Source organism: Alligator mississippiensis, chromosome 7 (genome assembly GCF_030867095.1).
Source record: "Alligator mississippiensis isolate rAllMis1 chromosome 7, rAllMis1, whole genome shotgun sequence".
NCBI classification, from domain to species: Eukaryota; Metazoa; Chordata; order Crocodylia; family Alligatoridae; genus Alligator; species Alligator mississippiensis.
In genome coordinates this window covers 33,221,132-33,237,420 of record NC_081830.1, presented here as the reverse complement: position 1 = coordinate 33,237,420, position 16,289 = coordinate 33,221,132, and the positions used below count along the sequence as shown (strand labels likewise).

The 16,289-nt window shown below is 52.2% G+C and overlaps 1 protein-coding gene across 5 annotated transcripts; it reads right to left on the bottom strand.

Annotated features, from left to right (window-relative positions):
• Positions 1-8,110: 8,110 nt before the first annotated feature.
• On the bottom strand, positions 8,111-15,021 carry LRRC3 (leucine rich repeat containing 3). Of its 5 annotated transcripts, none has more exons than XM_019489881.2 (4): positions 14,780-15,021; positions 11,047-12,595; positions 9,983-10,266; positions 8,111-8,479 (listed from the first exon to the last, which is right to left on the bottom strand). In XM_019489881.2, the coding sequence occupies exon 2, from the start codon at positions 12,402-12,404 to the stop codon at positions 11,634-11,636; it is 771 nt and encodes a 256-aa protein (XP_019345426.1). In that variant the 5' UTR covers positions 12,405-12,595; positions 14,780-15,021; the 3' UTR covers positions 8,111-8,479; positions 9,983-10,266; positions 11,047-11,633. The 5 variants fall into 5 exon arrangements, with proteins under 5 accessions (XP_019345426.1, XP_019345428.1, XP_006272097.1 ...); XM_019489883.2 differs by having other exon boundaries at positions 10,044-10,266; XM_006272035.3 differs by having other exon boundaries at positions 9,983-10,111.
• Positions 15,022-16,289: the final 1,268 nt, after the last annotated feature.

The following is a 16,289-nucleotide window of genomic DNA, read 5'->3' as shown; positions in this document are numbered from 1 at the left end:
ACCCCCAACCCATCCTCTGAAGCTGCCCCACTGCACCTTGCATTTGAAAAAATGGGTGAACAGCAGTAGAACAGGTTCTCTCCTACTGGGGGTTGAGGCTGGGCCAGGCCCTGAACTCAGAGACCCCCCTTTTCCAGGGAGGCTGCCATCACATTCACCCTCACTCCCTCTGGCTTATACATCTTCTCCTAACCACAGGTATCCTTCACTTTTGACTGCCCAGTGGGCCAGCTAGAAGAAGAGAGCTGAAGACCACAATAAGTATGACCTAGCATGTGGCCTGGTGGTTAGAGCACTTTGCTGCAAAGCAGTGTGGTGACAGAGCCTTTGAGCTCTCCTGCTATGGCTTCAAGCTGTTAGTGTAGGGGTAGGCGAAATGGCAGATCTGGCTGGGGGCCAGACTCCATTTCCCAGCAGCCCCTGCCTGCATCGCTGGGGCTGGTTTCCATGGAGACCCCAGAAGCAGCAGCACCCTGACAGCATGGAGCCAGGGTTTCCATGGAGACCGGCCCCAGCGGCACTGGCAGTGTGGCTGGGTGGGGAGCTGCTCCGCTGCCGGGGTTGGTATCTTGCATTGGTGACAGCATGGTCTGAAGCCAGAGCAAAGCTGCGATCTACTGCCTGCATGTCCCTGCCCGGTGTGCGTGGGCAGTGGATTGCAGCTTTGCCCCTGCTCTGGACCATGCAGTCACTGCTGCAGGATCCCTGCCCTGGAGCAGCTCCCTGCCCCACCACGCATCCTGCCAGTGCTGCTGGGGCCAGTCTCCATGGAAACCTTGGCCCCCACTGTCATAGTCCTGCCACTGCTGGGCTCTCCATGGAAACTAGTCACAGCGGCTCTCGTATTAGTGGGTGGGCCTTGTCCCCAGCACTCAGTGGTTACACGGCCATTTGGCTGGCACAGTCCACATGGCTGTATGTGAAGCCAGGCACATCACTCCCTTGTGGGCTGGTGTCTCGTGACCACAATGACTTGGAATGAACAAAAAGGCACAGGCAACCCAAATCTCGGTATTTCCTAGCTTCTGAGCGGTTGACTTAGCAATCTTGATCATGCATTTGTGTGTACCGTCCTAGGTGTTTAAATCAAGCAGTTCCATGGTGCTGAGCTATTCTGACAGCTGTGTGGGTCAGCTGCAGGGGTGAAATCTTAAGGCCCAGCGTATTCTGCCACCAGAACTAACACAGGAACTGATGGCAGCAGGAGGTTGTCATCCTCCATGGGAAAAGGCAATGCACACATGTGGAGATGCAATGCACACATTGCCAAAGGGGTGCGCAGACAGATGCTGACGGCAGAGGAGTGGTGAATCCTGCATCATGCTCCAGTCCCTGGAAGAGCGCACGCTGTAATGAATGCACGCTCTTCTGTCTTTCCTCGCGCTAAAACTTGACCCCTTGTGCACCACCTGGTTCAAGCTTTTCCTGTCCCTCTGCCCTATTGGCAGTCTCTTTACCTAGCAAGTCCCAGCCTCCGCTTCTCTCTCTTGCACTTTCCCTGGCTCCTTCTCTGGGTTTCCTTCCTTTTTGGCTCCTTGCCCCAGGCTCTTTGCTCAGTTCTTCCTGTGCACCTTATCTCCTCGTTCGGTTTGTCTCCCCTTCCTCTGCCTCCATCCCCCAACCCCCATTATTTTTAGTTTTCTCCAGCCAATCACAGTCTCCCTTTTCCTGCATATCTTCATCTGATCTCAGTATCCCTGTACCTCCCCTCATGAGCCAACTGACTCCAAGACCTCTCTCTGGCTCCTAGTCCAAGAAGTTTAACCAGTCCCAGCCAGTCACAGTCTCTGTTTTTCTCCCCCTTCCATTGCCAGCTCCTTGTCCAAGTCTACTCCTTCCTCTCCTATACCCTGGGGTCAGCTTTTGCCTCCTCTGAGTATGATCCAAGTAGCTTCCCTGGTTCAGCAGATACCATTGAGAGGAAAGGAGGACAGGCTCCCTGCTCTCAGTTCTAGTGCCTGGCCCTACCATGACTTGGAGCAACTCTTACAGTTCTTCTCATCCCTTTCTTCTTAACCCATCTTAGCCCCCATAGCAGTGAGGTGGAGCTTGGTCCATCATTTCCAAAGGCTGCCCTATATGCAGTCAAATCAAATATAGATGCCAGAAGGGGATGGAGCATACTCATTGAGGATGGAGTTTCAGCAATTTGAGCTAGCCAACTAAGAAGTTACCACTAAGCACAGTGGATTGTAATTTTTCAGAGCTTTAAACTTGGCCAGACTGGTGGAGTTTTCCCCAGAGACAGTGAAGGAGTGTCTCTGACATCAAGGCCACATCCCTGCCAAATTCCAAGCCTAGAAAGTTTGGGGGCACCTAGAACTTTCCAAAGAAAAGGTCAGCAGGACTATTTTTTTTCACCTAGGTAAAATAACATATTCCCCCCCCCCCAGCTTCATCCTTAGGGAAGCTGAACTGAATTGGCTGACTTCTCCTACCCCCCCCCTCCAAAAAAGGCAGACATCTGGCATGGAAAATTTCAGCCAACACATGGGAAGTTCTGTGACATTTTCAGTTGATTCTAGCAGGAGGTGTTATGCATTGTTAATAATAATATCAGGGACTAACACCTCTGTTCAACAGGGAGTCAAGCCCCTGTTATGAAGATTGGAGAGGAAAGACCCTGTTGGGGCCAGCAAGGGCCAGGTGCCCCTGAATAGGTCCCATGACTGGAAGGGGGCATGGCTAGGAGAGAGAAAAGCCTGCCCCAGGAGTGAGTGAGGAGCAGTCAAGCCCTGGATGTGCACAAGGCTGGACTGATTCTGCCTGATGGATGAGAGGCCTTACTGGACACTGTGAGTAACCCCAGAGGGGGAGTAAGTTTCTACTGAGAGGTCTCCTTTGCTCCTTACTTTTGGGCAGCAAGCCAGTGGGCAAAGCCCTGAGTGAAGACAGTGTCTATTTAGGCAGGCAGAAATTTAAAGTGGAGGTTTTCCCCATTTTTTGTTGTGTAACGGAAACCTGGTGGGATGGGAGTGGCCATAAGTAGAGATGTGAAGGTGGCATAACAGGGTCACCAACATCCTGACTGATACCCTTCCCAAAGTGAAGGCTACAGCCATAGGCAGGACAGTCTGAGGACAGGAACTGAACTGGGGTCGGGTCTAAAGGACCAGCTCTGGTGCCTTAAGGGGTTGGGTAGTATGGCTGCAAAGCCTGAGGTCCTGGGCTCTAGTCCCTGAAGGGGAGGAAGGGTGGGAGCAGCACAGAGCTAGGGACAGACTGAGGAAAAAGAGAGGTGGTGTTTAGATGAGAGTGACCAGGGCCTGGAACAAGCCAGGTCCAATATGACACTCATGACCCAGTAGATGCTAAGAGTCCTGCCATGCAGTAAGACCTTCCCCTGGTTTCATTCCCCTTCCCTCTGCTTTGAGCATAGGCAAGATGCCTCCTCAATTACCTCTCTCTTTTTTCCAGCAAGCCATGGCAGGAGGGGGGGTTGGGAGGTTTCTGCGTGGGTCTGGGATGGCAGGTCTGACTGCAATGGGGCCAAGGGACCCTCCACCTGAGTCTTGTCACACCCGGCCCATAATCCACATAAACATGCTCCTTCGCATCTCGCCGCTCTCCATGTCTGATATAATGGTCACGACTGGACAATAAACAGTTTTTCCAGGGCCAGAGCACTTTTCAAGGCTTGGGAAGATTTTCCTGCTATAATTAGGATGAAAAGGGGAAATCTCTTTTAAAAAAACAATCTGTGTCAATGTTTTGGGTGAAGCAAAACATTTCATTTCAGTTATTACAAAGCATTTTGTTTGGATTTTGCCTGGTTTTTGTGCGTGTCTCATTAGAAATGAGCAAATCTGAAAATAACAACAACAAAAAAAGATTTTTCTGTTTAAAAAATCCTGTGACAAGATGTTTTGACAATTTTGGAACTCTTCCAAAAAAAAAGAAAAAAAGGGGGAGAGAGAATTAGCATGAAAACCTCATTCAAATCAACTGTTTTTTCCTGTTGGAAAAAAAAAAATTAAAGATCTAGCGTTTCCCAATGGAAAACAAGTTTTATTGAAAAATTCCTGACTTGTTGAGTATTCAGAGGAGGGCAACTTTTAGGGCCAGTTCTAAAGCCCCATGAAGTCAATAGAAAGACGCCCATGGGTTTTGGATCAGACTTACGGGGAGGGTCAGATTATTCAGCCATAATTTCCATAACAAAATACGTGGTTGAAGGTTAGGAGTATGCTGGTTGGTTATGATGATTCTTGGCTATATTTTCTGTTAAGTGTCCTGCAATGTGAGGTGTCACTCAGACACACAAGAGGTAAAGAATGATACAAGATGCAGCTAGCCTACAGCTGTGGGGTGAAGGGAGGCAGTTTGTGAGACAGTGGCTATTGCCTGTGCTTGTGAGCTCCTACAAGTAAGCTGTTTGGGGCAGGGATCACTTCTGCTATGTGTGTACAGCATATAACACAATGGCCTCCTGTCCCTGGCTCGGAGCCTCTAGGAACTACTATCAGACTAATAGTATTAGTGATGATGACGGTTATAATCAACAGATGCCCTGAACCCTTTTGGCCTAAGGGCCAAAAGGGGAGCACATAAAAAGTGGAAACAAGGTGAGATCACTAAAGATGAATATACCTCCTCTGCTTGTGCTTGTAGGGAGGCAGTCAGACGGGCCAAAGCTACCATGGAGCTGAGGATGGCAACCCAAGTAAAAGACAACAAGAAATTGTTTTTTAGATATATTGGGAGTAAAAGGAAGGCCCAGGGAGGAATAGGACCTCTGCTAAATGGGCAGAAACAATTGGTGACAGACAGGGGGGACAAGGCTGAACTCCTCAACGAGTTCTTTGCCTCAGTGTTCCTAAGCGAGGGGCACGACAAGTCTCTCACTGGGGTTGTAGAGAGGCAGCAGCAAGGCACCAGACTTCCACACGTAGATCCTGAGGTGGTGCAGAGTCATTTGGAAGAACTGGATGCCTTTAAGTCGGCAGGCCCGGATGAGCTCCATCCGAGGGTGCTGAAGGCACTGGCCGACGTCATTGCAGAGCCACTGGCGGGAATATTAGAACGCTTGTGGCGCACGGGCCAAGTCCCGGAGGACTGGAAAAGGGCTAACGTGGTCCCCATTTTCAAAAAGGGGAGGAAGGAGGACCCAGGCAACTATAGGCCAGTCAGTCTCACCTCCATCCTTGGTAAAGTCTTTGAAAAAATTATCAAGGCTCACATTTGTGAGAGCCCGGCAGGACAAATTATGCTGAGGGGAAACCAGCACGGGTTTGTGGCAGGCAGATTGTGCCTGACCAATCTAGTCTCTTTCTATGACCAGGTTACAAAACGCCTGGACACAGGAGGAGGGGTGGATGTCGTATACTTAGACTTCAGGAAGGCCTTCGATATGGTATCCCACCCCATACTGGTGAACAAGTTAAGAGGCTGTGATGTGGCTGACTACACAGTCCGGTGGGTGGCGAACTGGCTAGAGGGCCGCACCCAGAGAGTCGTGGTGGATGGGTCGGTCTCGACCTGGAAGGGTGTGGGCAGCGGGGTCCCGCAGGGCTCGGTCCTTGGACCAATACTCTTTAATGTCTTCATCAGTGACTTGGACGAGGGAGTCAAATGTACTCTGTCCAAGTCTGCAGATGACACAAAGCTATGGGGAGAAGTGGACACGCCGGAGGGCAGGGAACAGCTGCAGGCAGACCTGGACAGGTTGGACAAGTGGGCAGAAAACAACAGGATGCAGTTCAACAAGGAGAAATGCAAAGTGCTGCACCTAGGGAGGAAAAATGTCCAGCACACCTACAGCCTAGGGAATGACCTGCTGGGTGGCACAGAGATGGAAAGGGATCTTGGAGTCCTAGTGGACTCCAAGATGAACATGAGCCAGCAGTGTGACGAAGCCATCAAAAAAGCCATTGGCACTTTATCGTGCATCAGCAGATGCATGACGAATAGGTCCAGGGAGGTGATACTTCCCCTCTATTGGGCGCTGGTCAGACCGCAGTTGGAGTACTGCGTGCAATTCTGGGCGCCACACTTCAAGAAGGATGCGGATAACCTGGAGAGGGTCCAGAGAAGGGCAACTCGTATGGTCAAGGGCCTGCAGACCAAGCCCTACGAGGAGAGACTAGAGAAACTGGACCTTTTCAGCCTCCGCAAGAGAAGGTTGAGAGGCGACCTTGTGGCTGCCTATAAGTTCATCACGGGGGCACAGAAGGGAATTGGTGAATATTTATTCACCAAGGCGTCCCCGGGGGTTACAAGAAACAATGGCCACAAGCTAGCAGAGAGCAGATTTAGACTGGACATTAGGAAGAACTTCTTCACAGTTCGAGTGGCCAGGGTCTGGAACGGGCTCCCAAGGGAGGTGGTGCTCTCCCCTACCCTGGGGGTCTTCAAGAGGAGGTTAGACGAGTATCTAGCTGGGGTCATCTAGACCCAGCACTCTTTCCTGCTTATGCAGGGGGTCGGACTTGATGATCTATTGAGGTCCCTTCCGACCCTAACATCTATGAATCTATGAATCTATGAAACCCCAGAAGCTCTACCTCACTGCATGGGTAAGTGCCATGTTTCCAAGGGCTTTATTTTACCACCCATGTGTCTTCTGTTTTTCTTTCCATGGGAGTTTCCTTTCTTTTCAGTTCTGTTCTCATGCTATTTTCCTCCCTTGCCTTATGCCTTCATTCAGTCACCTCTAGGCTTCTGTCTTCCTCTTTCCCAACATTGTGTCTAGGACAGCAAGGGTGATTGCCTGCCCTGTGCCTTTTCAAGGCACTCTAGCTGAGACTTGAGAATCCTTTCCCTCTGGGCTCCACGAGATGTAACAAATGCGGTTATTTTTCTGAAACCAAGGCACCGGCATGCCTGCAGCCCGACTCCAGAAGGTCCCTGTGCACACTAACCTGGTGCTAAATATTGCTGCAAGCATTCGTTGCCTAGGTTACAAATGCACAACATTCGACAGAACAGAATCCTCTCGGCAGCGTTTCTTGTTCCCTCTCCTGGTGAGCGGCCCCCGAGCGATCCTCTGCTTTTAACTGAATTAGTGGAGTTTGTCTTTCCTGCTCCACCCCGCCACCCAGCCAGCTACGGCCGAATTTGCAAAGAGCCGTAGACGAACGCTGCTCATCGCTTTCAGGCTTCTTTGCTTTTCAGTGGTATCCTTGGCTGTTGAGACCTCGGCTCCTTTCAAAAAGGCTTGGCCATACCTGTTGTTATTGCTACCCCATTGTTTCATCTCTGCTAGTGGCATTTATCTTGACCCTCCTTGACATGGGGCCCTCCCTACACAGAGAGCCTGCCCCAAAGATATCCTGCCCTTGGTGGGACAGATAATATAAGGAGTGTTATCTTCCCTCACGTGCAGATGGGGAACTGAGGCACACAGCCCAATCCAGAGAAGGAACTAGGTACAAGTGTAGTCCTTGGTATGGAAACGAGGCTCCATACACAGGGCATGCTGCCTCAAAGTGGAGTCCACAACAGTCAGCAAGCTGGGAACAGGGTCCATCTCAAACCCTAGCCATTTCCACCACCTTGGCTTCTCAGTCATAGCTGCAAGAAGGTATCTCCAGCTACTTGAGATCACAGCCCTGAATGGTGAGTAGAGACATGCTGAGCCCAAGGAAGGGATCCCTGGGGTGAAATGCAGAGAGGTGCATGGGGGACCACTGCAGTCTGCTGGCCTGAAGTGAGCATGTGAGCCTGAAGGGGTATACACGTGCCCTTGGACGTCCATAGCAATAGGGGAGGGTTAAGCCAGTACCCTCTGGGGAGACTGCCCCACTGGCAGTGTGAGGTGGGCATGTTCCCCGATGTTCAGGCCAGCATGTGGGGAGGCACAGGCTGGGCTCCTTTTCCTTCTATCCCACCTGTTACCCTTTAGCCCCAGAGAAGTGGGGAGAACAGAGGGAAATGCAAAATGCCACTCCTTGCAAGGCCCATAATGCCTGGCTGAGCAGGGACAAAACAGGTGACAGCCCCTTCTCATTGGGTCCTCCATGAGCTTTACCCTCACCAGGGCTGCTGTGAGAAGCCCTGTTCCTCTGCTCAACTTAGGATAGGTGCTGGGGCCACTGCCTGATGGACACATGTTAGGCTTTCCCAGGATGTATCCAGACTTGGGCAGAAAAGGTCTGAAGAGCCAGAGGAATTGTGTATTTGGATAGGACTTTATTGAAAATGTGGAGGTTAGAAAATCAACAGTGTTTGGGGGCCAGGTAGAGGTACAGCAGCCAGGCAGAGGAGGCACTTGAGTTAAATTGCACAATAACATCCTGCTTTCTTGCTCGTAAGTCATCCATTCCTGAAATGGAGCATGAGCACATGCCCTTCCCTGTACAGGAGCCTCGCCAGGGGAGCTGGGTCCTGGTTCCATGACACGCACCCACGGTGGTTTCATGCCGTTATTTAATCGATGATGTATCTGCACCCAGGAGAACAAGAAGCAGGAGTGAGGCTGGGCCCTGGCTTCAGTGCTCCGTGCTTTACTGTTGGAACTGCAGTGGTGGTGACTTTGGGCCTGGAGGACAGTAGAAGGAGGAGAAATGCACATCTCAAAAAGAGGGTGATTTGCAAACCCAGAGCCTGCCTGTTCAAGTGGCACAAATGGTTGTGGGTAGTACAGTTTATGCCAAAAAAGAAGCCACGTCTACAGACACAGGGTGCTCAGTGCTTCTGCAAAGTCTCCCCGAGCCACGAGTTGCTGCAGAGAGCTTAGGCCTAGCTACATGATAACCTGCCCGGTGTGAGCAGCTTGGGGATATGGAAGAAGGAGACCTGCCATTGTAGCAGCTCCTGTACTTGTGAGCTCACATCTCAGACAGTGGTGATGTGCCTCCGAAGGGCCCTGGAGGGCAGGGAGGTTTCTGGCCCCCGGCAGGGGGAGATGAGGTGGAACTGGGCATCAGGGGAGGGGGTAGGAGCTGTGGAGCTGGACGAGAAGATATGGGGCTGGAGGCAGATGACTAGGGAGGTATAGGGAGGAGAGCCAGGGGGACAGCAGGACCCAGGAGCTTTATGGGGGGCTGTACAGCTGAGGCTCCAATCTCTGCTGGGACCTTCCTGAGCTGCAACATGCTCCTGACACACATGTCATTATATGCCATGCATGGCAGACAGCAAAGCCACAGCAACAGCTCATGCAGGGAGAGCCAGGAGGATGGCCACTGGGTCTGACCACCATGATAAAGGAGAGGGAAAGTGCCTTTTCTCTCTCACTGAAAAGAGGAGGATGCAGACCCATGGCTTGAAGCTGCAGCAAAGTAGGTTTAGCGTGGATATCTGGAAAAACTTCTGCATGGGAAGAGCAGGGAGGCAGTGAAATAGGTGTCCAGGGAAGCTGTGGACTCTGTCACTAGAAGTGTTCAAGGAGAGCCTGAACAGCCACTAGAGGGGATGATCTAGGCGTAGTGATGCCTATGTTCTACCATGGGGGTTTTCCAGGCTTCTGGGCTTTGCTGCTTGCCCCCATGCCTCCCCGCACCCTTTCTGCTACATATGTCAGAGTGTTTAATAACCTTCCTCAGAGGCGCTGCGTGTTGTCTACAGCCAAGGCTGGGGACTGACTGGGCTGTGCCAATGCTCCTGATGGCACCACAGCCAGACATTCCTGGCTAGAGGGTCTTGCCCCTCTGCTTGGGGTCTAACCGATGCCATATCTGGGATCAGGAAGGAGTTTTAGCCCATGGTCAGATTGGTAGGGACTGGGGAAGTGGTTTGTCTTCCTCTGTAGCGGAAGGGATGGCCCTCTACCCAGGATCTCTCAAGCATATATTGTCTGCATTTCATAGCAGCAGGACACTGGCTGCCGTGGTACCCCTGCTTTCCCCATGGCAGGTTTGGATGTTAGGTCTGTGCTGGGTCAGGGTTGATGGCCATCTTATGTGGAGTTTTAGATTATGGATTGTCCAGGATGGTTTGGACTGAGCTAATCCTGACTCAGGCAAGGGATGGGATGAGATGTGAACGCTGGAGGTTCCTTCCAGCCCCACTTCTCTAAGACTCAATGAGGACGGGTGCTTACCTCACAGATCATCAGGGTGCTGCCTTCCACCATGAGGCCAGGATCTCAGGGCGGCACTCACCTGCCCTCAGGACTGTCCTATCCAGGGTGCGTTGCATCCAGGATCCTGTCTCTACCGGCACCCGCCTGCTGCAGAAGAAGGCGTAGGAATCATCAACAGCAGGTAGAAGTAGGGTCACCTGTCCTCATGGCTGGATATGCATTCACGTGGGCGCACACACACCATGGTAGCAAGAGAAATTGAACACGGATGGTGCCGGCCCTGTGTGACACATCCAGGGAAGCTGTACGGGGAGAAATTAGCCGATTCTTGAAGATGGACAGGGAGCTCCCCCAGCCTCAGTGGATCCAAGGCTTCCTGCCATGGTCCCAGGAATCGCCTTGGTGCGTGCTGCCGGAGGAGTGGTGACCACCATGGTCTCCCATATGCTCGGGCCATTCCAAAGCCAGCAGCCCTGTCCCAGCCTAGGGAACGGGCGAAAGAAAAGCCTCTGGATGCTCGAGGCCTGACTCAGGCTTCTGAGCTCTGGGGCTGGCACTGGTGGAGGGAGACGGGGTGGGAAAGATCCTGCTTCTCTCTCTCCCTGGGCGCATGGCATGCCTGAGCCAGACGGGCCTGCTAGCATGTGGGTGAGTGTGGGCGTGAATGCTTTCATTACTAGCTGTTTTAGAGCTAGCCGTGCCCTCCTCTCTTCCCCCCACCCACCCCAGCTGCTGGCAGCTGCTCAGGGAGAGCTGCAAGAGTGTCTTGCGCCTGTCTCGCTCAGGGGTGGGATGCAGCCCACGGCAGTTTCCAGCCATGCTCCCTGTCTCAGCCATGCCATGGGGCACATGCACACCAGCTTCTCTAGCGCTATGTGGCTGCTCCTGTTTGATCGCTGGCCTCTGATCTCCATTTCTTCCCAGGCAAATTTCAACTGATCCCTGTGCATGCTGGCAGCAGAAGCAACCCACCCCTTGCATTCACTCCATGTCTTCACTGCTGTTAATCACCAAAGCCCTGGCCACATCCTAGCTCTGCCCCAGTGGGCCCAGTCCACCCACCCCACAACCTCCCCACTCACCAGCTCTCTGCTTCTGGTGGACTTGGAGTGGTGGGCCTGTTTCTTTGCTCCTGCTCCCAGCTCAGTCCATGACAGTGACCGCAGGATAGGAGATAGAGGAAGGCCCCTGTGCCAGTCACGTAGTGAAAGTGCCGGATGTGAGCTGATCCGACTGTTGTATTTGGCATTGCTGTGCTTCCTGCCAATGCTGAATGCCTTTGATCTCTGAACACACGTGCTGTTCTCTGGAAAACCACTCCCAGAGACAGCAGGGACATTCATGTCATAGCACTACCGGTATTTGGTTTTGCTCTCCTGCTTTCTGCAAAGACCAGAATGTACTTTGTGGGGTCTCATTTGGCAACTGGTAGAATGGGATAGTGAGTGATATCAGGTAAATAAGAGACCTGAGGTTTTTTATAGAAGCTGTTGGTCATAACTTAGCTTATTACAAAATACAATTTCACCCTTCTATTAAACAGCTCATACAAACCTGGTAGAAAAGCTTTAGCAATCAGGTAGGAAACAGATGGCTTCTCCCGCCCCCCACCCCCAACATGGTTTCTATCCTAGAGCTGAGTGTTGCATGAGGGGCCTGGTGTTTGTTGCTACAGGATGGTGCTGATGGTCTCTTTGGGGACCTGGGTGCTAGGCAGTGATTTCAGGTATTCCAGGTGCTTCCTGGCATCTTCCTGATTGTGTCGGACGTAATACACAACGTAGGTGATCACCATGGTGAACCAGCCAAACATGGTGATGAACATGGCGATGTCCGTGGTCTTCTGGCGTATGTTACAGAAATTGACCCCAGAGTCCAGGATCTGGACCAGCGGCTTCCCGACGTATTCCTCTCGCACAGACGTTTGGCAGGTAATCTCGTTCACTGACTCTGGGTCCAGTTTCACTTCCCACAGCACCTCCTGCAGAGTGCACTCGCAGTGCCAGGGGTTGTTGGACAAGCGAATCTTGGCGTTCAGTTTGACCAGGGCCTCCTTGGGAATGCTCTGGATATGGTTGTTGGAAAGGTCCAGCATCTGTAGCCCATCTGCCACCCCTTTGAAAGCTGCCATGTCTATCTTCTCAATGGCGTTTCTGGACAGGTCCAGCTCTTCCAAGTGATTCAGGTGCTTGAAAGCATTATTGGGTATTTTAGTGATTTTGTTAGCATCAAGCTTCAAGTACACGGCATCTTTGGGAATATCTTGTGGAATTTCTTCCAGATGCCTGGAGCTGCACAGGACAGCCATTGCTCCAGAGTGGTCCGTGCACCGACACCGTTGTGGGCAAGAGACACTCAGAGGGACACCCAAGAGGAGAGAGAAGAACACGTTTGTAGCCAGGAGTTGTGCAAAGGGGGAGGACAGGCGTGTCAGGAACATACTGATCACTGTGTCCCTAGCTGACGCCTCTGCATGGTTGCTGGGTGAACTTTAATCCTGGTGGGAGATCATTTGAATCTGAATTCCACCGCTCTCATCCCTGGGCACCGAGGATTTGGTCTGTAAATGGATTGCTTGAAACCAAGTCTTTCACTCTCTTTACTTGTCTTTCAAAGGGTATTCTTTCCTATCTGAAGGGGCGAAAAGAAGACAGGGTGGGGGGGAACAGACGTCACTTTTCTTGAACGCTGTTCAACGCTTAAACGTCTCTGTGTGACCTACATTTGCACAGCAAGTGGCAGCTTAGCTATAAAGCTGTAACACGGAAAGAAGAGGCCACATCCTGACAGCCTCGGCTCTCCCCATTTCAAGCTGGGGTTTGCTTTGGATTCAAGTTAATTCTTTGCATTTCTCAGCTTTTCAAACAAATGGGGCTCATTCTTCCAGGCTGGAGTTGGGGGTGGGAGGTGCAGATACCCAGAAGCAACATTCATCCTTCTGCACAGCCTACCCAGAACCAGAGCCCTCCCTTCAGGTAGAAAAGGATGGCAAGGAGGCAGGGGATGGGAAATTCCCTGACAGCTTCCACGTGGTTAAAAAAAAAAAAGGTCACTGGTCAAATGCTGGAAAATTGCAAGACAGGCTGAAACATGGCAAAAGATAACAAGAGGTGGGGCTCTCTGGAGCTGCCTTCTCATGTGGGAGCCTCCAGGTTCCCTCTGCACCAGGAAACCGGCCATTTAAAAGTGAACACTGCCGTTCTGGCAGCAGGACTCCAGGAGGTGCCACTTTAAGAAAAAATACATGCTAGGTGCATCCTGAGAGGGCTGCCTTTGTGCATGCCCTCCCCCTCACCTCCAGCAAACCCAGAGGTGTGCTGGTGAACCTGGTGTGTGAGTATCCCCCATGTGATCTCAGAGTTGCCATAGAGGGCACCCTCAGTGCAGCTTAGCCCCCACACTTCCAGGTTTGGGGGGGCAGGGGTGGGGTGAGAGCAGGAACAGGTGGACGCGGCATGCACGAGAGCACCCCTGTCGAGCCACACCGGAGTTACGGTGTGTATTGCTCTGACAAGCACTGCTTCCTTACTCACCACTGTCCAGCGCACAATTTCCAAGCTCAGTCTTAGCACACAGCAAAAGGTGGAAGCTCGTCTATGGAAGCAGCTGCCGTGAATTCTGTACTCACCCTGCCGGACCTTCCCGGTGAGACCAGGAGCACCAGGCTGTTGTTTCTACCTGCCAGCGAGGCCTGGGTTCTGGGCCCTGCTCCTGATACAGTTTGTGTATTTTATATTAACCAGCAGTGAATAAAGGGCCTGACAGTCCTGAGAGCAGGAACCAGGCCTCCTGCGCTTCCCTGAAATGAATGCTCTGAGCACCAGCAAACAGACACACGTGGACATTGTGCCTTTCTCTGGCACAATGGACCTTGCATTCTTTGCTGCACCGTGGAGCAGCGTCTACTGGAGGGGTGAAGGGTACCCCTGTCCCAAGGACTAGCCTCTACGTTGGTGGCTGTGGCACTTTCCGTAGAGGTGGGAGAAGTGGATTTGTATCCCTTCAAACCAAGGAGGGAACTCAACCCTCTGGGTGACCTCTGTAGCCAGGGGGACCTTACATGAAAGGTGAGTACCCTCCCTGCTGGCTAGCTTTTCAAAGTGGCCACGACTGCCTTTTGGGTCTTCACAGGGGATCCTGTGTTCTGAAAAGCCCTGTGTTACTGGGCTCCTCAGGGCGGTTAGGTAGCACACGGCAGATGCTGAACTGCTCCGACTGGGAGTCCGGGCACCTGGAGAACTCCAAAGGTGCCTCCGAAGCGGAGGTGCTTCTGGGCTTCGACAGCAGCCAAGGGGATCTGGGGATCCCAGGACTGCTCTCAATTCCACGTAAGTCCGGCTTGGGCATGTCAGCTCTTTCCTGGGCCTGGCCCTTAGCCAGTCAAACACTGAAGCACACGAGTTCTTAAATTGGCAAGGACTTCAGCACAGAGAGCTGGAAGTTTGATTATACAGAGGGCTCAGGGGTGTGTTCGTCAGCCGAGGCGGCATGGACTGATTGCTCTGTCTCACCCTGTTTTGCAGGGAAGAACAATTGTGTCTGCATTTTCCAGAGCTGCCTTAAAACATTTGGCTCAAGAGTTAATCTAGTTACAGCTCATGTCAGAGCAGTGCCGGTTTCCAAATATACCCGCCTGCAATATGCTCAGTCGCTTAGGCTGGAAAGGGGCACTTTGCAGAGAATAATTATGGAAGGGATCTGCTTGCAAATCTCTTTGCTCTCCCTCCCCCTCCCCTCCCCAGCACCAGCCGGCTACTTTGCTGACCTGTTATTTGCATGTAACTCTTTCAAATCAGAAACTAAAAGGCACAATACCTGAGTTGAGGTGAGGAGCGTCTGTCTCCATTTGCTTGCTGTCTCAGAGTTTGCTATTCTTCTTCCTCAGCTGGAGAGCCTGGAGGCAGTGCTGCCCCTGCAGCCTGCTCTACCCGCCTGTGCTTGGGATCCAGCAATGCTGCTGGAGGGGACTTAAACCCAGGCCACCACTTGTTGCTGCCTGCTCTGCCTGCCTTGCCCCATCCCTGGGCTTCCCTTCCTTCGCTCTGGTGCACACACACAAGCCATTCCCCATGCAGATGGGATGTAATTGGATAGCATCTGCCTGTCACTGACATCCTAGTGGCACATCCTTGGATTTTTTTAAAGGGACAGTCAAGCAAGAACACATGTTGCTCCTGGCCCTTGCAAACAACCAAATTCCCCCAGGCAACAGTGTCATGTCTGTGATGAAAGTGAACGTGAGAGCAATTAAGCCCAATCCATGTTCAGACAGATCTTCTGGGCTAGCAATCCCCCTCTCTCATGCTTGCAGTTGCCATCAGAATTGCTGTCCTCACTCTGCTGTCATTTCCTGCTGACAAGAAGGATTGAAGCAGCCTCCAGGGTAGCAGCTATTAACAAGCTGGACAAGGTTCTTTGGCTAGACGTGATATCTTTTATTAGACAAAGATATCGCACCTACCCAAAGAACCTTGTCTGCCTATGTGCTTAGACCAACACAGCTACAATCAACAGCCCTATTAACAAGCTGGGGAGTTTGCTGTGGCTTGTCTCGTTCCATCATCAGATGCAACAAGCTTGAGTTCATGGAAGCTTATGCTCTATGGATATCTTATTGACTTGTCTATGAGGTGCAAATCTACCCTGCCTTCTGCCTGACTTCAGACTAAACACCCCTGTCTCAACCTGCTCCAGTCACTGCCTCTTGTTGAGTTGCCTGTGTTAAGTCCCATCCTATTGGCCTCTATCACATGAGCAGGGGGAAAACAGGACATACGGATGGAAGATAGGGCTGGAAGAGACCCAGTTCATACCCTGGGCCCAAGGCAGGGCCAGTGATAGCTAAGACATACCTTGGGGCATGGGCAACTGGTACCTCCCGAGTCTGGAGGGGCACCAGATCGCTGACGGGAGGTGGGAGGGAGAAGGGGTCTGTGGTCCTCCAGTGGCCAATCATCAAGCCAGCAGTGAACCTGAAGGTGCACTTCTGCTGACACTTCTGGTTTCATGGCTGGTGCTTCCAGGGGGTGCACGTGTACCCGTGTGCACCCCCTATGTGTTGCCAATGGTGTCAGTGACTGGTGATCTGTTTAAATCTATAACTGTACCATGAACAACGTGTGCCCCCAGAGGCTGGGGGGACACTGCAACCACCCACAGGTGGCAGCAGCAGTAGCAGCGCCATGGGTGTGGTGGCGGTGAGCGAGGAGCTCCCACAGGTGGCTGCGGCAATGGTGAGGGGAGGGGGGTGGCAAGCGACAACTGCCCGCAGGCACCACCAGCAGCGTCAGCAGTGCTTCTCTCAGGGGGCGCACCACCAATCTCA